At 54.6% G+C, this 26,674-nt stretch overlaps 1 protein-coding gene across 1 annotated transcript; it reads left to right on the forward strand.

The window, feature by feature from the left end:
• Positions 1 to 21: 21 nt before the first annotated feature.
• Positions 22 to 22,230, forward strand: CHRDL2 (chordin like 2). The gene is made up of 11 exons (XM_013006218.2): positions 22 to 101; positions 218 to 383; positions 4,139 to 4,232; positions 6,429 to 6,571; positions 9,554 to 9,647; positions 11,221 to 11,276; positions 12,921 to 13,089; positions 14,039 to 14,233; positions 16,552 to 16,725; positions 21,343 to 21,435; positions 22,073 to 22,230. The coding sequence occupies exons 1-11, from the start codon at positions 22 to 24 to the stop codon at positions 22,150 to 22,152; spliced, it is 1,344 nt and encodes a 447-aa protein (XP_012861672.2). The 3' UTR covers positions 22,153 to 22,230.
• Positions 22,231 to 26,674: the final 4,444 nt, after the last annotated feature.

The following is a 26,674-nucleotide window of genomic DNA, read 5'->3' on the forward strand; positions in this document are numbered from 1 at the left end:
CCCCGAGACAGCTGTTCAGTCATGACTCCCCACCTCGCAGAGGAGGAGACTGAGGCTCAGAAAGGGACAGTGCTGTCACACAACGAGTGTGTTCTCAAGCGGTGATTCAAACACAGATGTCCTGACCCCTGTGCAGGACAGCACACGCGGCACATCCGCTTAAGGCCCGGTGATCCAATGGTGTCCTCAGCGCCAGGAAGAACGAGGGATGAGGCAGGGTCCTGAGGCTGGAGCCTCCTGGGACTAACCTCGCACTGATTGATTTTCCAGGCCCAGACATGTATTGCCTTTTCCATGGGAAGAGATATTCCCCTGGTGAGAGCTGGCACCCCTACCTGGAGCCACATGGCCTGATGTACTGCCTGCGTTGTACCTGCTCTGAGGTAGGTTCCTCTGGCTGCCTGCATCAGGTGTGTCTGAAACACCTCACAAGAAGTCACCAAAGAGGGAGGAGGGACAGTCAGAAGCTCTGAAGGTCAGGGACACTCGAGAACCAAGACCCCTAGAATCCGGTTCTGCCAGCTGCAGCTGAGAGACTTGGGGCAAGGCATGTTACTACTGAAGACTCAACACCTGGAAGTACACACCCCGGCTAGAGGTCACACAGTGTGTCAGTGGCCAGGTCAAGACACACACCCTTGACCTGGGTCTCCCATCTTTCATCCTAGACTTCCTTCTCCTTCCTTCCCACTCGTGCCTGCCTCCCTCCCTGAGGGGTGGGGTCAACCTGACTTCCCCTTCCTCCATCGGCACAAACCATGACTGCCTTCAGCCTAACTCGTCCAAACCTTTAACACTTTCATTAGCATTTCATCCACATGTCATGCACTTCAATAATTCAGTCATATCAACAAGAGTTGTACGATCATCACCACAACCAATTTTAGAACATTTTCCTTTTCCTTGTACTCATTATTCATGTAATTATTTTTTTAGCATTGTGGCAGAAATATACACCAGAAAACATCCTCCAGTTCCACAACTTCTACTTGTATAATTCAGTGCCCTTGACGATCCTCGGTGTCGTACAACCACTATGGACATCCTGTTCCAAAATTATTCTACTGCCAGTGACATTAACTCCTCCCCTGCACCCATGGTCACCGGTGGTCAAGTTGGGTTCTTTTCCTTTTTCAGTCCAACCTTTCTTGAATGCTTCATCCAGTGCCACGCCGCCTTGTGTGGACCCTCAGCTACACATGCTGTTCCTTCCGGGCTTGCAGACATGTCTCCCTGTCTCTTTCTCCGATCACAATGGATCTGTGGCCGCCATGTCTGTGCCCAGGGGTTACTGCCCCTCATAGACGGCCCCCGAGGACAGGTCTTCCTGGCCCTCGCTCATCATGGCCAGGATGGGTGTCTGCTGAAAGCTGAAGGCACACTGGGGCAAAGACCATGCCTTTTCCTCCCAGCATCTTTCACAGAGCCCTGCCTGGGACATAAACGAGCCCCATGTGTGATCCAGAGTTCCCAGGTCAGGTATGAGGCTGGAGGGCCGGGGGAAGCGGGGAGGGACTTCGGATATTTGAAAGGTGCTGCCTTTCACTTGGGGCCCAGTCTGGTTGCTGTGAAGTCCTCTGCTCTCTCCGGGTTTTGAGGTTGGCGCTTGGGGGGAGGGTATACAGCTCCCAAGTGGAGCCTGAGCTCTATCCCCGTTTCTTTTCCTGCACCTAGCCAAGACAGGAATGCAGATGGCCTGTAAGAGCCCTCTTGCCAAGGTCAAAGTTCTCTGAGGTGGGAGCAGAGAAGAGCTCCCCATTAGGATGCAGGACAGTGGGGCAGCATCTCCCTGACTGGGTCACTAGGGTGCCTCCGCCTCCATGGTGTCTCCCACCCACACACACTACTCCTCACGGCTTCTACCATGTTGGCCCCAAGTGGCACTCTGACCCAAAGCGGGACACACCCCTCCCACAACTGCCTTGCCTGGGTTTTCCTTAGCACATCTGAGGTTAATCAGCCTTTTCAGAAAGAACTTTATGAAATATAGCCAGACAACAGAAAGGAAACCATAACAGAAAATTCCAGACATATCACATGGCCCAGTTGACAAAGTCCAAGTTCCGTGACCCATTGGAGCTAACTCGTTTCGCCTCTCCCCGGAGTACATGCATAACTTTCATCCTCAACTAAAGGGTTGTTACTCCCCGCCCCCCCCCCTCCTGTCACTCACTGTTCCCTTCTGTAACCACTCCCCCTGGTCAAAGGTCCCTTCCTCTTTCACTGGCTTGCTCTATAAGCCTCCTAACTGGGTCTCCTCGTGGCCCTTTCTGAACACATTCGCTATACAGCCGGCTGAGTCGTTTTTTTGCTTGAACATGAAGCACACGGTGTAATCCCTCTTTTAAAATCTTCTCATAACTTCTAAAGTGAAATGCAAAGTTCTTGCTGTGGGTGATGGGCACTGGGTGAGGTGGTGATCTGGCTTCTGCCTTAATAGCCAACCTCATTTTCTATCTGTTCCAGCCACTCCGGTCTCCTGTCAGTTTCTTCCATCACTTCAAACTCATTCCCAGTTTTATTTCTCTGCTCAGAATGGTTTTCCCAGAGCCTCTGATCTTGCGCTTCTTAACATAAACGTGGAGGCCTGTCCCTGAAGCTCTTCTGAAACTGTCTAACCCTAACCACGCAATCTCATTTTCCTGGCTTATTAAGATCATGGCCTTCACATCTGAAGTTATCTTGTTCCTGTTTTATAGCCTTACTCACTGTTCTATCTCCGGGGCTCAGAGAGGGCGAGTGACAGCAGGCCCTGAGGGGATGAATGAGTTCATGCGCCAACCTCCGGGAGCAGCTCAGCATCCTGGAAAACACTTGGCCCCACCAGAAGAACTAGATGGTGCCTGGCTCCCGCTACCAACCGCTTATTAGAAGGTCTTGGGTAGAGTGGGAGAAAAATATAGAGCAGAACTCAAAATCATAACAGGGACCAGATTTTCTGGCCAGATACAGACTGGTGAAATCCCTGCGAGTGGCCCTTCGTCCGGCAAGGAACTCAGTTTTCAGCAAAACAATAGACAAATCTATAAGCAGAACTTAGAACACTCAGCCACTTAAGCTCAACCAAACCCAACCGAACTTCCTGCCATCAAGTCAATGCTAGCTCATCGCCGCCCTATAGGACAGGGTGGAACTGTGCCTCTGGGTTTCCCAGACTGTCTCTCTTTTTTTAAAAACAATTTTATTGGCACTTTATCCAATTCAACAATTCAATCGTATCAAGAAGAGTTGTACAATCATCACCACCATCAGTTTTAGAGCATTTTCTTCCTTGTACTCAGTGTTATTCCTGTCATATTTTAAAATTGTGGCAAAAATATACACAACAAAACATTCTCCTATTCCACAACCTCTACTTGTATTTCACTGCCACTGGTGATACTCTTCATGTTGTACAACCACTAGTGATGTCCTTTTCCAATTGGTCCACGACCAGTGACATGACAATGCCCCCCAGCAACAACTCTTCCTCCTTCACCATAGTAACCATTGGTCCAGTTTGGTTTCTTTTTTCCTTTGAGTAGTTTTTGTGATATATTCACATATCATAACTTCCATAGTTAAATCGCTTTTGAAAAGTGTTGGATATACACCATCACAATCACAATCGAATGCTCCCTCCCCGCACCTGACTCATTGTTTGCTCCCCAAGTCCCCTCACCCTCCAGCACCCCCACCCCACCCCACATCCTGAAGGTGATAAACCATTGCATCAGTTATTGTCTCTCTGCCTCTACTCCTGTGCTTCACAAACTGGGAAACCCAACAGAAACAATAAAATTTAAAAAAAGAAAAGAAACAAGAAGAAGAAAATAATAATAATAATAATATAAAGATAAAAATAAGAAAGTAAGAAAGACCACTATCAAAAAGTCCGAGAAGCAATTTCTGTCTTGGAACAAGCGAGACATATTTGAGCCTAGGGTAAATTCAGGTTGGGTCAAGAGGGAGGTCAATTGACCAAGTGTCATATTATACCATGGTTCGAGATGGTAAGTCTTTCTGGGAGTAGAAAACCCCTTCGTTCTCCCTGAAGAGCAACAGGGCAGCATTTGCCAGAGGACAAAGTGAGAAAGACCAGAAACGAAGGAGGGAAATAGAACACACCGGGAGGAACTGACCCTTCTGTCCCTTTCAGAGTGCCCATGTGAGTTGTTACCGGCTCCACTGCCCGCCTGTCCACTGCCCCCAGCCTGTGACGGAGCCACAGCAGTGCTGTCCCAGGTGTGTGGGTAAGTAGCCGCGCTTCCCCTTGTCCAGCCTCCCCCGTGGCCATTGGGCCCTTCTCTGATCCCCAGTGAGGAGGGGCGATGAAAGGATGGATGCTCAGGGGGGAAACACCCCGGAAGGCCGAGGCAGAGCCTGTCTCGAAGTCTAATGCCTCGGCAGGTGTGTGCGTGGCCAGAGGAGGGAGAAAGTGGGGAAAGTGGCTGAGTGAAATGTGATGGGCACACTTGGACTCAGTCTCTCCCCGCCTGCCCTGCTTGGAGGGAGGGAATGGGTGTGCTCTGTGGAAGTGGAGGTGGGTGGCCTTGGACTTGGGACCCTATAGAGAAACTGCCAAGGGATTTGTCACCCTGGGCTGAGTTGCAGTCAGTCTATGCTAAGCACCCGTAAGTGTTGAGATTCTAGGCCTCCGTGGGGGCTGATGCTAACAGACTGTGCTTGTACGGTTTTTAAGTTTCTCTGAGACAGACGGGAGTCTAGGGGGAGAGTGAGAGAGGAGAAGCAGTGTGCAAAGATCCCCGTTTATTCAGTGAATGGCCAGGGAGGGTCAGCCACTGGGGCGGTAGACTTAGGCGTGGGCTGAGAAGAGAATCCATTTTAGCAGCACTATGAACAGAGGTTCCCAAGGTTTGCCCTAGGCCTGGGCTCTGGGACAAGGACTTTCCTGGTCAGCTAGAGACCTGTGTCCGGTTTACACGTGGAGGGGCTCGTTTTTTTCTAAGTGAGACCCCCATCTAAGTGGGGATCTGGCCAAGGTCCTAGAGATCCCTGACTCTGGGTTTCCTTGGGAGCAGGGTCTCTGAGCTTGGTCCAACCCTGTGAGGAGGCATCTCACCTTCTGTATGTCTGCATACAGACTTCCCCCTCCTGATTCTGGGAATACCCTCTAGGCCTTCCTGGCCCAGGCTCCTCCTTTCTGGGATATGCCCCACTCGTGCTCTGATTCCGTCATCAGTCCATTTGCACGCTTGGGTTTACTTGCGCTTTGAGCCTCAGTATGGCTCTCAGCCCCTTTAGGAAATGCTCCCCAGCAGAGTTAGAGGGGCTCCTCCTTCATGCTGCCGCTGCTTCTACATACCCTTCTTTCCCAACCCCCACTGCCCGTGACTTGTCTCTGCTCCATCCGGTTGTGGGATTCTTGACGGCGAGGCTGAGCTTATGCCTCCCTCCCACCCCCAGTGCGAGCGTGGTGACTGGTAGAGGTGTCGAGCGAATGAATGAGCCTCCGTTCTCTCAGGTGCAAAGCCGACTCTTGTCCATTGCAGGAGGACTGGCTGGTTGCTGGGTGATGGAGAGGTGGGCTCTGGTGACAGGAGCTCACACCCAGCTCAGGGACAATCTAGAGCAGGTATCCTCAAACTACGGCTCGCAATCTAGAGCAGGCGTCCTCAAAAGATGGCCCGCGGGCCACATGTGGCCCGCCCAGGACATTTATCCAGCCCGCCGGATGTTTTTGCCTCGTTTGTTTTTTTACTTCAACATAAGATATATGCAGTATGCATAGGAATTTGTTCATAGTTTGTTTTTTTTAAAACTACAGTCTGGCCCTCCAATGGGTCTGAGGGACAGTGAACTGACTCCCTGTTTAAAATGTTTGAGGACCCCTGATCTAGTGCATCCCCAGCTAATTCCTTGAGACTGTAACTGCATTCAGGTAGGGTCAGGGCTGGCACGAGCAGGTACTCCATGGGTGCTGGCGAGTGAGGAGTGAACTCACTCGGGACCTACCTGCCGGTGGAGCCGAGGCTTCTGGCCTTTTCTTTTTGAAGGTCAGGGTCATCTCAGATACCGAGGAGTTGGAAGGCCATGGTGGGGACCATGTGAGAGGGTGGCATCGTCAGATATAGGTTCCGCAGGACCTCTTGGTTTTCTGACATGGGAATGCTTGGAGGGGTGAGTCTGGAACTCGGTTGAAACACCAGCAGGGTCCCCATCTTCGTTTTCCAAGGCTGCTGACAAGGGGATTTCAGTGAATGAGATGAAACACGATGTGTGTCAATTGTTGAACGGAAAATTGATGATCTGCTTTATAGACCTTCACTCAGTTCATGATAAAGAGTGTTTAACAAGTGGGGAGGGGAGCAGGAAATGCCAACGTGGGCTAAAATGTGAGCTGCTCAGAGAAATTGCCTGGTTAATTCTGACAAAGCTCTTCGATCCATGGGGAGCCTCATTTTCTTCTTCCCCCTGCCTACCTGCAGAACCTCACACTCCCTCGGGACTCCGGGCGCCCCCCAAATCATGCCAGCACAACGGGACCATGTACCAACATGGCGAGCTCTTCAGTGCCCGGGAGCTGTTCCCCTCCCGCCTGCCCAACCAGTGTGTCCTCTGCAGCTGCACCGTGAGAGCTTCCACTGTCCCCGTGGCCCAAGCCAGTGGGTGGACTGGGGTGGGGGCAACGGTAGAGGGAGCGTGCATAGACTCATGGGGAGGGAACATCTGGCAGCAGAGGGGTTTGGAGTATCCTGGCCCTCACTGAGTCCAGTGCCCGTCCCTGTCCCCTGGGCTCCCATCCCCTCTTGAGCGTCTTCTGTTAGAGGACTGGTCGTCCCTCTGGCAATGACATTGCCCATGTCTCTTTCCCTCACTAAACGCTGCGCTTCTCAAAGGGAGGGAACATACGCCCTGTATTTCTGAATTCTCTGCTGCTTCCTGGCACACAGAGGATGCTGTCCCGATGAATGAATGAATGAATGAATGAATGAGAGAGTGAATGACCCAGCGACACGCCAGACTAGTTTGTAGCACAGACTTGCATCTGAAGCTGCTGCTTGAACTCCTCCTGTCTGTGCGGAGGGTTGGGTCTAGGGACAGCCAGGGTTGACTTGGCTACTAGCAGAGACAGGCAGGAGCTAATCAGGAAAATCTGTTCTCCCCGCTTCTGGTGCAGTCCTGCTGGGGGTTTGCAAGGGGCTTTCAGCACATCACCCATCCCCTCTGGACTTAGCGTCTTATCTCTGCATGGGCAGTTGAAGCTCTGGCTTTCCTGTTTTGTTTACTGCCTAATCAGCAAATGCCTCTGGACCTCGGTTCCTCTGGGTACACAAGGGGTCCTTAACATCCTCTCTGTTTAAAACCATTATTTGATTGAGCTGTGACACACAGGTAACACCACCTTTCCACGGGTGTTGAAAAGACCCACGCAGCCCTGCCATGATTGACTGTATGACTTGGAGCAAACCGCCTCTCTCGGGCCTTCCCTGCCCATCTTTTCAGTGAAACGGTCTTTTGTGAGTTGAATTGTGCTCCCCCAAAAGATACGTTAGAGTCCGACCTCCTGGTTCCTGTGGCTAGACTTTATTTGCAAATAGAGTCTTTGTAGACGTGATCAAATTACTTTAAAGTCACTAGGGTGGGCCCTGACCCAACTTGACTGGTCTCCTTATAAGAAGAGAAGAGACGCAGATAGACACAGCAGCACAATGGTGGGAGGCCAGATGGGCAGTGCTGCCCCAAGCCAAGGAACACAGGGGACTGCCTGAAGCTGAAAGAGACCAGGAAAGAGCCCCACCCCCACCCCAGGCTTGGGAGGGAGCCTGGTCCTGCCAGCACCTGGAGTCCAGAACTGCCAGAGAATACATTTCCGATGGCGTGAGCCACAGAGTTTGTACATCCCTAGGGAACGACCTCAGGACCCCACCCAGGACTCTGAAGCCTACGTTACCTGTGCTGCAGAACAAACAGCCTACAAATAGGGCATGACGACTGATAAGTCGACTGAAAGAGCTTTTTTTTGGGGGGGGCAAGAGATGAGCCTCCTGAAATGATCTAGTATATTGTATATGGCATCTTGTACTGACTAGGTTTGGGTTCATACACAGATACAGTGTCCCGTCGGCCCTAGCAGACCATCATTCTCCCTGTGTTGCACGTAAGGAGACTGTGGCTTTGAGTCGCTAGGTAACCGACCACAGAGCCAGTGAGTGGCTGGAGGCCGCCATGACCCCCTTGTTCTCGCCTCTGCTCTGTGCTGCTTCCCACGGAGCTGGACTCACACTGGCCTCCTCTGGGAGGGCCTAGGACAGCAGGGAGGTGGGAGGGCATTCCGTTTTCTTGTTTTGCAACATCTTGTGTTTTTATGTGAAAGTTTGCACAGCAAATTAGTCTTTCATTCAAGAATTCATACCCACATTGTTCCAGGACGTTGGTTGCAATTTGCGCAGTGTGTTGGCCCTCTCCTCATCTCTACGCGGGATTCCCTGTTTTCGTCTTTGTTTGGGAGCAAAGTTAACCCATGCGGCCTCATATAGCTCATGTTCTTAGGACAGCATCCCTTGAAAGTGTTACTGATTCTTCTAGCAGCCTGTTACTGCGAGGTGGCCTCTGGGTGTCTTCTGTTCCCTGTTTAGAAGGTTGTCTTAGGGAGATTGTCTTGGGTGACACTAGTCTCTGTCAGACCAGTAAGTCTGGTCTTTGGATGAGAATGTGAGTCTTGGTCTACGTTTTTCTCCCATTCTAATCAGGACCTGGTCCGCTGAATGACCAGTTGTGGTGGCACCATACCATTGGCCTAGATGCCCAGAGACTCTGGCTGGAGAGGTCATCCTTCTCCCTGGATACTTAGGTTTCTCCTTCTTTTGGCTTCTCACCCCTGTTTCCGGGGGACTGGCCTGACTTCCCCGCAACTGCATCTGAGAGGTCAGAACCCTTTCTTCTCAGGCTCCTGGGAAAGGCCAGCACTTCCTGTGTGCTTTACGGTTTAAAAGGGGGCTTCGCAAACATTGTCCTCACTTGGTCCTCACAACAAAGCTGGGAGCACCCCCGTTTCACAGAGGAGGGAACTGAGGTCCAGAGAAGAGAAATCACTCACCAGAGGTCATCTGGCTTCCTGATGCACAGAAAACAGGCCCTGGCCCCTGCAGTCCTGTTTCTTCAAGTCCAGTCCTAAAGTTGGAGGGTTAGGGGAAGATGAGCCCCTGGTCTACCTGCCTTTCCTTCTCCCCTGTGCTGGGCTCCTGGTTCAGGCCCGGGGAGAAGGACATAGATTCCAGGGGCGGAAGCCTGAAGCCCGGGCTCTAGTCCTTTCTTCCCTACCCACCTGTCTCCCCTATCTCCCTGATCCTGCCCCCTGTGGGATGGGGAGGCTCCCACCTCAGCAAGAAGCCAGGCCGCAGCTGGGTGTGCAAGTGCTTTGAATGCTGGAGAATGAATGTTGCTTCCAGGCCTGGAGCGGGAAGGGTACAGGGAACTCCTTCCCACGGAGCCAGGCCTTGCCCAGGGGGTGCCCTTCTGCCCCAGCCATGGCTTCCAGGGAAGGGCTGGCTCCTGTCCCCCGAGGCTGGCCCACCAGAGCGCCTTCTCCAGCCCCTGTTTGCTCTGTCAGGAAGGCCAGATCTACTGTGGCCTCATGACCTGCCCTGAACCAGGCTGCCCTGCACCCCTCCCGCTGCCTGACTCCTGCTGCCGGTCCTGCAAAGGTGAGTTCACGCCAAGACCTGGCAGAGCCGATCCTCACCCCATGGCCTTAGCCAGAGGCTGAACCTCAAGGAACACCCAGCAAGTGTCAGGCCATTCCTTCCTCCAGGCCTGAGAGCCGGCATCGTACCTTGGGCCTTCTGATGGGCAGCTGACAGGCCATCTACTTTTTAGTGCAATCCCAGGACGCAGGAGGGAGGGGAGGAGGTATGGAGGGAGAGGCAGCCCAGGAATGTGCTGTGGGTGGAGCAGCTCCTGACAGCAAGCTGACTGCTGGCTCCCAGATGGTCTGCTCCTCACAGAAGCCTGGGATGGCAGAGGAGAAGCTAAAAGGCCTACCCACCAGCCGCCCAACTCCAGTTGGCCAAAGGATGCTAATGTCTCAGGCTGCTCTGTTGGGCGTGCATGTGTGGGAGAGCCAGGAGCAGGAGGCAGGAGTGGCCTGAGCAGGGAGACTGGGCTGGGGTAAGTGGGAGGTGGGAGACCTGGGGATGAGGGGCTGACCCTGAGCCAAGGGCATGAGGGGTGTGCTGCCAGGCTGAGTTGGAGCCTGGGGAGTGCTGAGCATTGCAGCAACGGACCTCATCCTTGGGATCAGTTGAGGCCAACAGGATCAGCCGTGGCAGGACTCTATTTCCCGTTCTGAGCTTCGTTTGTCACACAGGGCTGGGCTCACGGGGGCTCAGAGCGTGTCAGCTGAGCTAAATCCAGGTGTGGAACAGAGAGATCTGTGTGTCCTCCCAGGAAGGCTGGCGCAGATGGAGTGCCCCTGTGGCGGGCCATTCCCCGTGGGCTCAGGCGGCTGCTTGGAGGGCACAGTGTCCACCTGGTGGTGGGGGAGCCACAGGAGACTGCTGTCCCATGTCAGTGTGGTGGACTAGGAGTCAGCTCCTGATATTTCCTGTGAGCTCCTGCAAGTTCATTCCCACGCTGGGCCTCAGTTGCTCCCTGTAGACACTGACGGCGGCTCGGCCGTGGTGACATCTGCTGGCCTGTCTAATCCCAACCTTCTGGGTCTCTGAGGCAGGAATGCCCAGTGGGTCGGGACGAGGGAGACAGAATCTGACTCAGGACCTTAGGGAAGTGCAGAGCTCCACAGGGGGGCGTTGCTGGTTTCCAGGGGAAGGAGAGGTAGAGGCTTTGGGGGGATTAGAGCTGAAGGGGCAGAGGATCCTGGGGGTGGGGAGTGTGTCATGGTGACTTCAGCATGGGTGCCTGGGGGACTGGCTGCAGGGCTGGCCTGCTCTCCCAGAGGGATGACTTCTCAGTCACAACGGAGCAAGGTGTTCTGGCCCAGCGGCCATTCCGGCCCAGTGGGGCCCAGGAGGTCAGCCTGGGGAAAGCAAGGCAAGTGCTCGTCCATCAGGACTCAGCGTGCCCCACAGGCGACGGGAGGCAACAGTGAGCAGCAACAGTATATCCCCTCTGGGCCAAGGGCCCTTCTGGAGGTCTGGAGCTACCTACCGAGGGGCTCTAGGCCCCGGAAGGGCAGGGTCTATAAGCGGCAACCTGCAGGACACCTGCCAGTGAGGCTGAGGCGGTTCAGGCTGACCCAGCTTCCCTTTGGGTTTCCAGATGAGTCCAGTGAGAAACCAGCCGAAGCAGATGGCATGCAGTCGCATCGTGGGGTGGTGAGTGCCAGCTGTACTGAGGGGGGGAGGGGGGAGTGTGGAGAAAGGAAGGAAGGCGGGAGGCCGGGAGGGGGAGCAGGTACCCAAGGCCTAAATCTCCATGGCTCTACAGCAGGCAAGACTGTTCCTTGTTCTCTTTTCTCACTTATTTTCCGGGTCAGCTACCTTGGCCCTCCCCAAGTTCCAGACCCCCTTTGTAGCTCACCCAGGGCAGGAACAGGCCCAAACTTCCTGAGTTAGCTCCTGGGAGCGTCTTGGATGCTGCTCCATCTGGGATGTGTGTCTGGTCTTAGTTCAGGCCTCTAGAGAGGGAATGACCTGTGACTTGGGCTAGCTTTCCTCACCCACTCCTATGTCGGGCTCCCCCTCTCTGCTCCCTTCTAGCGTGGCCCCGCTTGGTCTTGATCTTGAGTTCATATACGGAGTGGTGGCCTCGCTGCCCAGTTCCCTCTCATCTGCGAAGGAACAGGTGGGGAAGGGACCCACACACTCCATCCAGTTCTCTCCCTGCCATCTGTGGTACATCTTCAACATGAACAACTCCACCTCCTCTTGCAGCCTGGCTCACCTGGTCCCTGGAGGACCGGAAGCTGGGCTGCCCTCCCCCACGAACACCCCATGGGTTGGAGCTACTGCGCCTCTTTTTCCTCTGCCAGCTTGTCCCCTACCCCTTCCCATGCTGGCCCTTCTTGGCCAGGAGCCAGTGCTGCAGAAACCAAACCACCCTACTCCCTCTGCTTCCCACCCTCTTCCTAGAAGGCACTGGGCTCAGTACACCACCCAGGCTGAATTCCAGGCCCTGGTCAGCTAGTTACTGACCTGCCGCAGGAGCCCTAGTGACCTAGTGGTTATGAATTGGCTCCCAATGGCAAGGTCAGGAAGAAGGGACTTTCTACTCCTGTGAAGTGTTACAGTCTCAGAACCCCACAGGGCAGTTCTACCCTGTCCTACAGGCTCACCATGAATCAGCAGTGACTCGGTGGCAGGGGGTTGTTGAGTTGGATGACTTGGGTAAGCCACCCTTAGGGGCTGGACTCTTCCATACCTGCTTGTTTATATTCGACTTGACTGGAATTTCCAGGAAACCTCCTATGTGTGTGGACTGGTAAGGGGGTCACACCAAAGGGGTCTTCTGGGCTCAGATTTTGGGGCCATCAAGGATGAACTCGAAGGCCGGACAGGGCAGGAACTGGCTGTAGGAGTCAAAATAAGAGGGACTTGGGGTCAACAGGAGAGGCAGCAAGCCTTGGCCTGTGGTCCTCCTCCCACTTGCTCCTCTCTACTGGCCTGCCACTGCCCAGCACCAGTCAGAACTTTCCTTGCTTTAAGCCTCACTACATTCCCCACCACCTGGTTGTCCCGGTCCCTGGTCAGCTGTGTTTCCCAGGCTAAGACCGCAGCACCCCTCCCACTCCCATCCCAAGGCCCTGGTCCTTGGCAGGGCCCGAGAAGCACTTGCAGGATGAGTTCCCCCATCACTCTCCTCTGAGCCTTTTCAAGATGTGCTGTCTGCCAGCATCTGCAGGCGTAACCTCCCAGAAGCCCTGCTGATTGGGTTCCCCTCAGGCCTCCTGCTCCGGTCATCCACCCAGCAGAGACCCACGGCACTCAGTCAGTGGTCTTCATCCTCCCGCTCATTTGCAGAGACATTCCCAGGATCCGTGCCCAGGTGATGGTGGGAGGAAGAGAGGCCTGAGCACCCCCGCCCCCACTGGCCTCAGCTCACCTCTGGGCTTCCTCCCTCGCCACTTCCGACCGAAAGGGACAGGCAGCACCACCGTGAAGATTGTCTTGAAGGAAAAACATAAGAGAGGTGTGAACTGGAACCTCCTCCAACACGGGGGGAGGGGGGGGGGAACGACGACACGGGGTAGGGAGGGGACCCCAGCTGCTCCTACCTCTCTGATTGCCACTCTCCACTGGGCAGTTCGCCCATGGCTGCCAACCCCACTCTGTGAACCACAGCACTGTGGACCCACACCACATCACCATGGAAGCAGACCCTTTAAGGATCGGCTCTAGCGCCCATCCGGTAGATGAAGACACTAGGCTCCCGAGGGTGGAGTTAGAGGCAGAACCAAGATGGGAACTCCGGCGCCCAGGCCACGGTCCGAGCAGCAGCTCTTCTTGGGCCGTCTCTGTATCTCTGCCAGCCAATGGGGGAAATAAGGATGCTCCCTGCCTGCCCTGGAGGGTCTCAGAGACTGGTCAGGGAGCCGGATGGAAATGCAAGGCTGATAGACGGAGGTGCTGAGGGAACGTTTGTGACAAAGGAAGGCGAGGGCATGCTGGGCAGGAGGAGGCCAGTCGGGCTAGAGCAGGGAAGGCCACCTGGCCCACAGCTCTGCAGCAGAGGGGAGGAAGGATGTCTCCGAGCAGGCTGATGGGTGGGATAAGAGGGACCGTGGAGACCACTGAGTCCCATTCCACTTTGTTCATGGGTCGCTATGGCTGAGAAAGGGAGAGACCGGCCAGCGTTCTCACAGGCAGAAGCCATAGACGCTTGACCAACCTTCTCCAGAGGTGCCTCCTGAAGGCTAGGGGGAGGGTTCTCCATCTTTAGCAAGCACTTACTGAGGCCCCCCCACCCCGAGTGCTGAGATAAGGGGGTGTCATTAACAGGGGTGCCTCCATCTGCAGGCACGGTGGCTGGGTCAGATGGTGGAATGAAGCCTCCCCAAGGCCCTACTCATTGCTGGGCCGGAGGCTCTGGCCTGGTCTGAGGCACTGACCCTCCTCCCTGCCCGCCCTCCTCCCTGCAGCCTGCGTGCACAGTGGGAAGACCTACTCCCACGGAGAGGTGTGGCACCCGGCCTTCCGTGCCTTCGGGCCCCTACCCTGCATCCTGTGTACCTGTCAGGACGGCCGCCAGGACTGCCAGCGAGTGACCTGCCCAACCGAGTACCCCTGCCATCACCCAGAGAAAGTGGCCGGGAAGTGCTGCAAGATTTGCCCAGGTAGAAAGAGGCACTGGGGTTGGGGGTGGGGGGTGGGGGCAGGAGGGTGAGCAGCGGCTGGGCCAGACCAGCGGGAGCCCTGTAGTCCAAGGCCTAGGACCACAGGCACTTGGAACATCCTCAGACATGGCGGGTCACGGACTCAGGGCTTCTAGAAGGCCAGGACAAATGGAGCACGGGAACGGAAAGAGACAAGCTTAGGCGAGATTCACAGAGCCATCGAATGCTGCTGAAGTAGATTGAGCGCAGCGCAGACCTGCGTGGAGTGAGATCATGTTTGGCCTCCCTCTGTGAAGTCATGAAATCTGAGCCTGCCGGGACGTGTGTTCGGAGAGATCCCCCTGGTTCACCAGTCACTTCCGGTCTGGCAAGCATGAGTCAATTGGATCCTCTCTGTAGTGGACAGAGTTGGTACCTGGATTTCCACGTTACAGAATGAGATGATAAGTTACCTGCTCCCAGGTCCTATGGCTACAACTCTGGCTTCCAGTGTGCATTGCGGTGTCACATGACCCAAGAGTCACCAGGTCTGCGAAGAAGCCCACAGGCTGGTCTCAGTGAGACAGCGTCTAGTGCCAGTTTCCAGCCCGTTCTCCACGCGCCAGGCAGGAAGGCAGGACGCATGGAAGGCAAGGCGGGTGGAAGGCAAGAGTAGAGGCGGGCCCTGGCCAGGTTGGCTTCGAGGGTTAGGACGGGCAACAGTGAAAGGAAGACGGGGACCCGGTTGCCCTCAAGTTGATTCCAACTCAGGACAATCCCATAGGGCTGTAAGGCTGGGACCTTCTGGAAGCAGATCACCAGGTGGCTGAATCTCCAAGGTGCCTTGGGTGGCTTTGAACATCCAAAGTGCTAGTAACCCAGCACTTAGCAATTTGTGTGGCCCTAGACTTCTGAAAGGAAGGGAAAGGGGGAGGTGGAAAGAGAGAGAGAGAGAGAGAGAGAAGGAATGACCTTTGCAACAAACATCATGCCTGTGCCGGGCATTGTACCGTGACTCACGTGTGGTTCAACCCTCACAACACAGTGACACCACCAACGAGGTAACGGAGCGATTCCATTTACCTGAAGACTCCATCTCTCCTGTCTTTAAAAGTCAGGATACTTGAGTTGCTTGCTTGAGTTTGGACTTCCCTCATTTACTTTTAGGAGCTCAGACGAGTTACTTTACCTTTCTGAGCCCCAGACCTGGAATCGATAGACATGCTTTGGGGATTACAGATCAAAATCCTGCCACTGGAAAGGACCACGCTAATTTGTCTGGGCGGCCTGGGACTGTGCAGGGACCCAGAGGGAGCACAGCAGAGTGAGACCTGGAGCCTAGGGAGAGGTGAGAGTCCCACGTGGATTCTCTTGGGGACCAGCTCGCTCTAGGCTCCTTCTCTCCGCACCCCTGGTCTTGACTTCCATCCCAATCCGAGTCCTTTTCCCTGAGAAAAGATTGAGGCGAGCCTGCACATCTCCGTGAGACATCTGACCAGACTTCATGATTAGTAAGAGTCTAACAGGGACTTGGGGTAGGGACCTGGTCCTGCAGTCCCCGAGAGTCTGGGGAGCATTGGTACACGGGCGTCCTGAGGAGTGTCCTTGGCTTGCCAGGACATCAAGGCTTTAGGGAGGGGTCCAATTGGGCACCCATCGCATTACCCCCACCATCACTCACCCCTGAGGTCACCATTGTCTGGATCACTCCCACCGCCCCCTCCATCACAAGTCATGGTACCTCCTCAGGCGCCATTCTGCCTCCCGGTGTGACGGGAAGCAGGACGCTGCGTGCCTGCCCCTTCTTTAGATGGGCATCCCTGTTAGAGCACTTATAAAGCAGGGCAGCGTGCCTGGGGCTAGGGGAATGGGTGAGTAGCCTAAGTAAGAAAGAGCTGGTTTTGTTTTTTTAATTTTTTTCCTCCCAGTAAGTTTCCTTGAATTGTTACACCTCTATCTAGGACCAACACAATATTCACCAACTTCGTCTTTTTCATGCATACCATCCAGTGGCGTCCGGTTCATGAGTCCTGCGGAGTGGCCATAACCAATATTCTTTAGCAAGAGGCTGTTGAAAAGTTCTGGTGGGAGAGGGCAGGGAGGGCCGAACTGGTCCAGGCAGGCGGCTAGAGGAGGTGAAAGGGGAGCTGAGCCCTGAAGGATGAGCCGTTTTCTGATGAGCAAATCAAGGGGGGGTGGCTGGGGGAGCTGCCCCCTCTCCCCTTCTTCCCAGGGCCACAGGACACCTGGGGATGGGGGGATGTCAGAGCTGTGGCCCTCTTCCCTGGGCCTCCATGGATGGGGAACCAGAGCACTGCCAAGATCCTTGTCTCTCCCAGAGGACAAAGCGGATCCTGGCCACAGCGAGATCAATGCCACCAGGTGTCCGAAGGTGCCCAGCCGGCTTGTCGTCCACACGTCAGCGTCCCCAAGCCCAGAAAACTTGCGCCGCTTCGCCCTGGAGCGTGAGGCCTCCGACCAGGTGGAGATCTACCTCTGGAAGCTCGTGAAAGGTGAGCCTCTGGCCCGCCCCCAGCTCCTGCGTTCCAGGTTCCAAGTGGCCCTTAGGGATGTCACGGTGAACAGGTGCTGCTGACCACCCTCCCAGGTGTCAAAGTCCCTGACTCCGAGCTGCAGGGAGACAAGGAGTGAGTGAGAGCTCTGATCAAGGCCCTTGCGAGGTGCCAAGGCCTCCACGTGCGCCCTCTCCTGGGGGGAAGCAGTTGTTACACCTTGAAAGGAATCCTGGCCCGGATGAAAGAACCTGGTTTCCAAGGGCGGAATTTCCGCACCTGGGGAAGAGAGATTTTTGTTTTAGGCAAGAGTGCCTCCTACCTAGTAGCCTCAAAGCTGGAGGGCCTTCTACCATGGCAGCCCCCGCCCCTGGTAGTGACGTTTACACTCACGCGAGGTTGTGTTTCTCATTCTGTGAGAATCACACCCTATCCAACATCGGTTCACCAACTGAAGATCAAGAAGAAATCACCGACAGTTTGGTGCAATGGCTCATTTATAGCAAAGGCCCTCGGGTGGCTCAGATGGTTAAGCGCCTGACTACTGGCCCAAAGGTTGGCAGTTCAAAGCCACATGGCCCACACTGGGTCCTTTGGTGTAAATCAACGGAGGCTGGGGCCGGGGGTGGAGGAGGGAGTCCAATAAGAATGGGGATCATGAGCACGGCAGCTCGCGTGAGTCGCGCTGCCCGGCTTACAAAGTGCTTTCGCCTTCCTGATCTCGTTGGATCCTGAGAGTTAGGCATTATTGTCCTCATTTTACAGATGAGGAAACTGAGGCTCAGAGAGGTGAAGTACCTGGCCCAAGGCCACACAGCCAGTAAGTAGAGGAGTGGGAGCTAGAGCCCCTGTCCCGTGACCTCAGCTGCGGCGCTTTCCCCGCTCTGCTCTGCCCCTGCTGTAGGAGGAGTGGATGAAGAGAGTGGATGGAGCTGGTCAGCCTGGAGAAGAGAGAGGACTCAGGGGGGACAGGCTTCGCCGCTTGCTTCGTGGCTCTGAAAGGCTGCCCCAGGCAGAGGGAGCAGCTGCTGTGTTCTGAGTGACCGCAGGGACCAGAACAAGAAGCAGGGGCATGGGATTACAGACACAACCGCGTTTGAACCCCAGCTCTGCCCATCTCCGCTGTGTGACTTCAGGCCGTCACTTGACCTCTCTTGGCCTCCGCTTTCTCTTCTGTTTGGGGGTGGGGGGTGGCAAAAGGAATTGTAGTGGTATAATCGGCCCTGACCTACAGGCACTAAAAACATCAGCATCTTTCTCATTCCACCCACCAATCGATGGGAGCTATAGAGAGGCAGCCTTTCACTCAGTGGGGGAAAGAGGTTGGTCATACTTGGCATCTCCCCACAGTGCCAAGGAAGGAGGGAGCACCTTTAGCAAGGGCCGGGCAGTCCATCTATCCATCCATTCCTGGGCAGGGGCTGGCCAAGCTGGGCAGGGCAGGCTTCATGGAGGATGGGCTTGGGGCAGGATAGGAATTAAAGAGGCAAAGAGGGGTGCATTATGGGTAGTGTGGTGACAACAGACTCCACCTCTGTCTCTAAAGCCCATGGCTCCACACCAGCAGTTCTCAACCTGTGGGTCTCGATCCCTTTGGGGGTGGAACAATCCTTTCACAGGGGTCGCCAGATTGATAACAGTAGCAAAATCATGATTATGAAGTAGCAACGAAAGTAATTTAATGGTTGGGGGGTCAGCACAACATGAGGAACTGTATTAAAGGGTCATGGCATTAGGAAGGTTGAGAACCACTGTTCTACACTCTGTGGTCTGGGATTAGTCTGGAGCAAAGACTTTGCTAGAAGGTGCCTCATTTAATCTTCCTGATAAACCCGAGAGGGGGAGGGGCACGAATGCCCCCACTTAGCAGATAAGAATACTGAGTCTGCGAGGTGAAATGACCTGTACAAAGTCACACAGTTGAAGCAGTCAAGCCAAGATCCAAACCCAAGTCCGATGACGGCCCTCCTCTGCCCCATCACCTGCCAACAGCAAGCCTGCTCCACATCTGACCTCCTGGGCTTGCCTGCACACCCCATCAGCTGCCCTCTCCACCCCCTACGCTGGGAGTCAAAACCAACACTCCCTGAACCTGTTCCTCATGGGAAATGCTCACTCTATTGACTTACTCAAAAACCATGGCCACAGCAAGTATGGGGGCTGGGAGAGGAAGGGGGAGCTGGCATGGAATGCGAGAGCAGGTAAAACCTGGGGCGGCTGGGCTGTGCCACAGGTGGGCCGGGGTCTGAGCCAAGAGCTTAGGGTTCAGGGCCTTTTAGATTCCTAAGTTTCAGAGAAGAGGGGGCTGCTCAACCTCTGCCTCAGGCAGCAGCCCCCGTTCAGGAGGTTCCCTGATGGTCTCCAGCCACCTGCACTCCCAGCCCAGACAGGTGATGCCTTCCCACACCGTGGGGAGTGCTCAGCCCAGAGGGTTTCTTCCCATGGGCTGAGTCTGACCTGGGACGCAGGCACCAGTGGCAGCTTTGACCTGGGGGTCTGGCCACTGAGCCAAGCTGTCCATCAGATGTGGCGCTACTCTCCAAAGGGCGAGAGGCACACCCATGACCCTTGGTCGAGTTTCTGATTCCACGTCAAAAAGCCCAGTCCTTTCAGGCACACTTTGGTTTCCGGTTGGGCTGTGATCCACATGGTTGGCAGTTCAAAACCACCAGGGCAGCTCCACGAGAGAAAGACTGGACTCTCTCTTCCCGTAAACAGTGACAGTCTCAGAAAGGCACAGGGGCTCACTGTGAGTCAGCCTTGACTCGATGGCAGTGAGTTTTTGCAGCTGCAGTGTGGGGACTCACCATCCTACCTGTCACCTCCTCTCCAGGGTGTCAGTCTCGTGGCCCGTGCAGTCCCAGAGGCAGGCCCTGTGCTCCAGCAGAAGCACTGCTCCCGGCTCGTCTGCCTGTGTGCAGTAGCCCCTGCAGGTCTGAGTGAATCCAGATCTTGAGTGGGCACTCCCCGCCCGCCTGCCTTTGGAGCAGGCCTCTCATAGCCTCATCTTTGGCATCTGGGGTCCCAAGGGCAGTGTGGACATTCCCTGGTTCCCGAAACTCACGACCCCGTTCAGTGTTCTCTAGGCTCCCCTTCCAGTTCCCATCCACAGGGCAAGCTGGTGGTTTTCTCGAGGGCGGTGCTGGCCTAGCAGAGGCTGCACCTGCTCTTCCTGGCTGCAGACCCTGGTGGCAACAGCTGGCTCCATCTCACAGCCCAGGTGCACCAAGCCTCAGTGCCAGGTGCCAGCCTGGTAGCCGGCACTCTGTGGGGTACAAACATCAGGGGATCGGTCCTCTTCAGGGACTGGCTGAGGCAGACACATGGGGGGCGGGGGGGGGTGCACGAGAAAATGAAAGGCGAAGATAATGGAATTCTTTCACCAGCATTCTGAGACCCTTTGCATGTACCCATCCATCTGGATGCCCACCCATCCATCCCACCACCCAACCATCTAGAGAGTCCCCCTCTATTCTACGTGCTGAAGGTGGGTCATGGGGTCCTGCTGGCACTGTCGGGCAAACAGTGGACTGCCAGCCACAAAGCTGGCAGTGGAAACCCACCAGGTGCTCTGTGGTGGAAAGATGAGGCCTTTGTGTTTCCGGAAGATTTGCAGGCTCCGAAACCCTAAGTAGAGGCACTATGAGCCAGCATGGCCTCAATGGCTGTGGGTTGGTGCTTGATAGGTTGGTTGGTTAATGCTGGTCAGGTTCTGGTAGCCCCGGGGACCAATGTCTTTGAGGGGTTCCCAGTCTAACAGAAGAGACAGGAATAGACACAGTGAGAGGCATTCGAGATCATAGCAAGACAAATAAAAGCCACGTGTTACAAGTGCCCCCAGGAGGAAGTTAATCACGCCTAAGGGAGTGGGCCAAGGAAACCCTCCTGGCTAAGGAGTGCAGGGTGACTAGGAGCTCATTGGAGGGGCCAGGCTACTAGTAGACAGTGTTCCAGCCAAGGGAATGGCACAAGCCAAGGCCTCAGGGGCCTTCATGGAGCTGCTGTTGGCTGGTGCCTGGGCAAGGCCACTCGGTGTTGAGGTGAACTGAGCCTTGGGCTGAAATGGGCCAGTACTCAAACTCTTGTTAATGTTTTGGGGGTGTGAATAATTTCACTTACTGATTTGTATCTCAAGTTCTATGTCCAGAGAAACTCTTCACAAATCCTGAGGGGTCCATCTGTCCTTCTGTCCTTTCTTCCCTCCCTCCCTCCCTTTAGTCTGCTCTTCCTCTCCCTACTCCCCCGCTCCCTCCTTCCTACATGGCGGACAGAGGAGCCAGGCAAGGACAGAATGGTGCTGGTGGTCAGGTCACCGTTGGCAGCAAGAAGAGGTCAGGGCTGGGGAATGGTGGGGGGCGTGCCCATGTTTGAATGACTGGTTAGGATCATGGAGTAGACAGGGTGGAGAAGGAGCTCAGAGTCTAGGGGAGACGCAGTGGGGCTGAAGGAGGAGGGCGGCAGTGGGGTGGGGGAGCCATTCCAAACATTTAAGAACAGGGATCAACCGGATGTGGCATCAGATCCAATGGGAGGTGGGGAGGGAGGCAACCAAGTCAGTGCCACATGAAGGCATTCTCGGACCAGGACGTCCTCTCACGCCCTTGTCTCTGCCCTCAGGAATCTTCCACTTGATTCAGGTCAAGAAGGTCAGGAAGCAAGACTTCCAGAAAGAGGCCCAGCACTTCCGACTGCTCACCAGCACCCACGAAGGTGGAACCTGGGGCCAGGGGTGGGGGGGCGGACAAGTGCAGGGATAGAGGAAGGAGCCTCTGGGGAGTTTCCAAGCTGTCGGGGGGAGGGGAGGACAGGAGGAGGAGCCACTGAGGGGGGGCCTGTCAGCCACAGACATCAGTTCCCGTCACAGGAATCCAGTGGGTGTCTGAGCCAGAGATTTCCCAACTCAGTGAGCTGAGCTGAGCGGGAAAGTGAAGCAAAGCTGCCCGGATTTAGACTCAGGAGTGGTGGGAAGAGGGGGCTGCCAGGGGCCCATCTGAGGCTCCAGCCACCAGCGCTGCCTGATCCCTCTCTCTGGGAACATCTCTCCTGGGATGGCGGGACAGGACTTCCAAGGTCCTTCTAGCCACGTTCATCTGCTTGCCCTTCATTTTCTCTACAGTGCACTTAGGCAGGTGGGCCCAGGTAGGCCTGCAGGAGGAGGAGGGGACAACAGGTATCAGGAAACCACCCACAGAAGTAGAGGGGTCGAAGTTCGGCTCCCTCCATACCAGAATTGTCTGGTGGAGACACCCACCTTCTTCTTCGGTGGGCTCCAAACCCTGGCACACCCAGTGCCTACACACACACACACACACACACACACATGACTTGTCTGCCTTCTTCCATGCAGGTCACTGGAACGTCTTCCTAGCCCAGACCCCAGAACTGAAGGTCACCGCCAGTCCAGACAAAGCGACCGAGACCTTATAACAAAGACCTAAACAGTTGCCTGCATGAGCTTATTGTTTTGTTGTTATCTGTTAATAAATATGTTACATTACCCCTCAACTCGGCCTGCTGTGTTCACATCCAGAAGCCTGTGCGTTCCCACGGTGCCGCCACAAGGCATGCCTGGCTGGCTCCGTGTTGCAGGAGTGGAGACAGGTTTGCAAAAGTATCCGACCTCCTCACAGTGAATCAGAGTGAGAGCCAGGGCCTTGTCCCTTGTCCCCCACTGTGCCCTTACCCCGATTCCCAGCCTCTGTCTCCAGACCCCTTCCCAAATGTCCTCACCGAGCCTAAGAAGGGAAGTTGACTAGTTAGCCAAGTAGGGGGTGAATGCAACCTCAAAGAACTTTCCCAGCTAATCAAGACCCCGTACAAGGATCAGCTGCACTTCACAGCGCAGAGACAGGATCCAGGGGGAATGGTATTGCCCTGAAACCACAGAGCTGGTTAGCAGCAAACATGGAGGTCGAAGCCAGGCCTCTGAGTCCAGGCTAACCACACTGCCCCCAGGCCACACTGTGACTGATGTTAAAACCCAAAGATCCTCTCCTCCGAGGGTTTCCAAGGCTGGCCAGTCGGGTTCCCAACCCCAGCACAATGGTGGGAAGAAAGGCTCCCGATGATGACCGTAAAAGACATCAGCAGTTGACCCTTCTTTCACCTGTGCAAGGCCTCGCAATGTCAAAGATGATCTAACACCCACGATGCCCCTGAATTCTCACCCAGGATGCACTAGCTGTGGGAATACCCACATTTCAGAAAGAAGAGAAGGAGGCTCAAGATTGGCAACTCTCTTCCCCAAAGCCTCCTGGTGATGAGTGGTGACACCTGGGCTAGAACCCAGGCCTGCTGACTCCCAGGCTGGTGCTCCCCACGACAGCTGGCCTCCATCCGCCCACATTTTCAGGGCTCCCCTCTCCCCGGTCCTGAATGGAACTCTCAGCGAGAAGGGTGGGCAGTGGCACGTTGGCTGGCGTTCTGCCCACGGCAGTCACTTAGAGGGCCCTGGATACTGTCTCTCGGACTTTGGTCTTGTCCCTGAGATTTTTCAAGGTCTGGGGAGTCTGCTAAGCAGCCCACCTAATGCCACTCACATTGATGGACAGGCGTCATCCCTCCCCCACGGACTCCCGCTGCTACCCAGGGGCCTGGTTGAGAGTCTGGAGTTTGAGGGACATGGCTGGAACCTTCCTCTGTCCCTGGAGTCAAAGACATCCATGTCTTCCCGATACAGCCTCCCGCTGTCCCTATCAGGGAAGACTCCGCATTTCAGCCTTGCTTGCTCACCCCATGGGCTTACTTGGGGCGCCGGGGACAGTTCTGAGAAGGCTTTGAATGTAAGGCAGCAGTTCTCAACCTGTGGGTCATGACCCCTTTGGGAGTCAAACGACCCTTTCACAGGGCTCGCCAAAGACCATCATCAAACACGTATTTCCAGTGGTCTTAGGAACCGAGACACCACTACTCTATCCGTCTCCAGGCGGGTCCGCCCACATGCAGATACACCCACCTACGAGTACCCGGCATGAAGACTGTTTCCCATGCTACACCATGCTTCAAGACAAAATGTCATTGATTTGTCACGAGAAATAAATATTTCACAATATATAATTACATATTGTTTTTGTGACGAATCACTATGCTTTCATGATGTTCAATTTGTAACAATGACAATACATCCTATCTATCAGATATTTACATGATGATTCATAACAGTAGCAAAATTACAGTGATAAAGTAGCGACAAAAATAACTTTCTGGTTGGGGGTCACCACAGCATGAGGAATGGTACGAAAGGGTGGCGGCATGAGGAAGGTGGAGAACCACTGATGTAAGAGAACCCAAGAAGTTCCGCCCTTCACACGAGGACCCCGTCATTCTGCAGCCCTGCTCCAATGTCCTCTCCCTGGGGGCCTTCTTCATGCGCAAGGCCGCTCATGCTGGAGCAGGGGTGGAGGCAGGACTCTGATGTCAAGGCAGCTCTGAGGGCTCTTGCAGGGATGGGCTTTCTTGCCGACTGTTCCCGATGCTTTAAGCCAGGCTGCCTCTTGGCTTATCTGGTGGGCTTTCTGGAAGCCTAAAGTGTTCACACCAAGCCTTTTCTTTGCCATGGGAGAGATGCTAAATCCATCAACACCTCCTCCTGTTGATCCAGAACTTTCTGAGTGCCATTCACCCAAGACTTGTCTTATGCATTGATAAGCAGATCCAGCAGAGTTTTACATTGCTCTAAGTCAGCGGTTCTCAACCTGTGGGTCGCAACCCCTTTGGGGGGTCAAAAGACCCTTTCACAGGGGTCACCCGATTCATAACAGTAGCAAAATGACAGTGATGAATTAGCGATGAAAATAATTTTCTGGTTGGGGGGTCACCACCACATGAAAGGGTTGCAGCATGAGGAAGGTTGAGAACCGCTGCTCTAAGTGGTTGTCTAGAAGCCCTGGTGGCATCATGTTGGGCTGCCAACCAAAAGGTCAGCGGTTTGAAACTACCCTCCGCTCTATAGGAGAAAGATGAGGCTTTCTGCTCCCTTAAAGATCTGTAGTCTGGGAAATCCACCATGACAGTTCTAGTCTGCCCTACAGGCTCACTGTAAGTTGGGATCCACTTGATGGCAGTGAGGTTTTCTGTTTCCTCGCCTATATTCTCTCATTAACATCTCCTTAGCCTGACGCCAGACCTGTGACCAGGTGAAAGGCACTGATGTCACCCTTCTGGCCCTGAGTCCTGAGGGAGAGACTTGCTGCACACCAGCTTGGTGCACACACCAGCAAGGTGAGCCAAGGGCTGGATAGCAGGACCCGGGCCACACGGCCCCCTAACTCAGGCTCTGGGCACCTAAGGGGGTTCTCAAGGATGTGGAGAAGTTTGGGGGGAGATGGTTGGCAAAGCGAGGGGAGGTTGGTCCTGAGAGAGAAAACTGCATGAGCAAGTTAGAAGTGGCATATGAAGGGGAGAATCTCACCCGGCGAACTGTTGCTGGATAGGAACATTTGAAGGCAAGGGCAGAAGGAGGGAAAGCTGAACATCCAGGTGAGAAGCGCCCTTCATCTGGAGCCCAGTGGGGAGCCCTGGTCGGGCTTCCGATCCTTTGGTCAGATTTGTGTTCCCCCAAGTTGGCTGGATGAAGAAAGGTCTGCCGGAGAGAGGTGGAGACCTGGTAGAAGATCATGAGGTGTCGAAGGGATCAGGTATCGGGCATCCTCAGAACAAAAAAATCTTATCATAGTGAATGAGGGGCGGAGTGCGGAGTGGAGACCCAAAGCCCATGTGTAGGCCACTGGAGATCCCCTTACAGAAGGGTCTCGGGGTGGAGACGAGCGAGTCAGGGTGTGATGTAGCAACGATGAAAAATACAACTTTCCTCTAGTTTCTATCATGATCCGAATTCTACCTTGCAAGTCTGGCTAGACTGGAGGATATACACTGGTACAGGTAGGAACTGGAAACACAGGGAATCCAGGGCGGATGATCCCTTCAGGACCAGCAGTATGAGTGGCGATACTGGGAGCGTAGAAGGAGAGTGTGTTGGAAAGGGGGAACCGATTACAAGAATCTACATGTGACCTCCTCCCTGGGGGATGGACAAAAGAAAAGCGGGTGAAGGGAGACGTCAGACAGGGTAAGATATGACAAAATAATAAATAATAAATTATCAAGGGCTCATGAGGGAGGGGGGAGCGGGGAGGGAGGGGAAAAATGAGTAGCTGATGCCAGGGGCTTAAGTGGAGAGCCAATGTTTTGAGAATGAGGGCAATGAATGTACAAATGTGCTTGACACGATTGATGCATGCATGGATTGTGATAAGAGCTGTAGGAGCCCTAATAAAACGATTAAAAAAAAAGAAGAGAGCATGGGAGCCCACCTGACCGCTGATGGCAGCCTGGGCAGGAGGGAGACTGTGGGTGAACAGACGTCAATGACTGGGCGTGGTGTGTGGGGAGAGGGAACAGGTTGTAGTATTAAATAAAATTGTTGCTGGGGGGTGAGGTGCCAGCCCCGCCCGGTACTAGAACTCACTGGTTCAGTAATACTACGTCTGGGTTCACTAATGCACAATTGTATGGTTGAGATATATAAGCATTATATTAAAGTCATTGAGAGCATGAGAGATAATACAATAATACAGTCAGGCATGATACATAGCAACATTGCTCACCTCAGCCCAGCTTGGTGGTCCACGTGGATAGAGGGGGAAGGGAAGGAGGGAAAGGGAACAAGGGAGAGGGGAGTGACCAGGGAGTGAGCAGCAAGGAGCTCAGAGTCAGAGAGAAGTTCCCGCCTATATTGCTGACCCATGCCTATATACCTTTTGGGGGCATGCCAGGCCACTAATTACAGGTAGAGACATACATCACAGGGAGGGGTTGCACTATAGGCTACACAGCAATGAGAGGGTGGTCTCTGGGGTGGTCTCTGGGTCTCCATAGGAACATTATCAGTAGGGTGCAAACTCCGCCTACAGGAGCCTGTCCATTGTCCCCAGAGGCAGGGAGCAGGCCC

Source organism: Echinops telfairi, unplaced genomic scaffold (assembly GCF_000313985.2).
Source record: "Echinops telfairi isolate 266 unplaced genomic scaffold, ASM31398v2 ScPeMD7_1713;HRSCAF=2227, whole genome shotgun sequence".
NCBI lineage: Eukaryota > Metazoa > Chordata > Mammalia > Afrosoricida > Tenrecidae > Echinops > Echinops telfairi.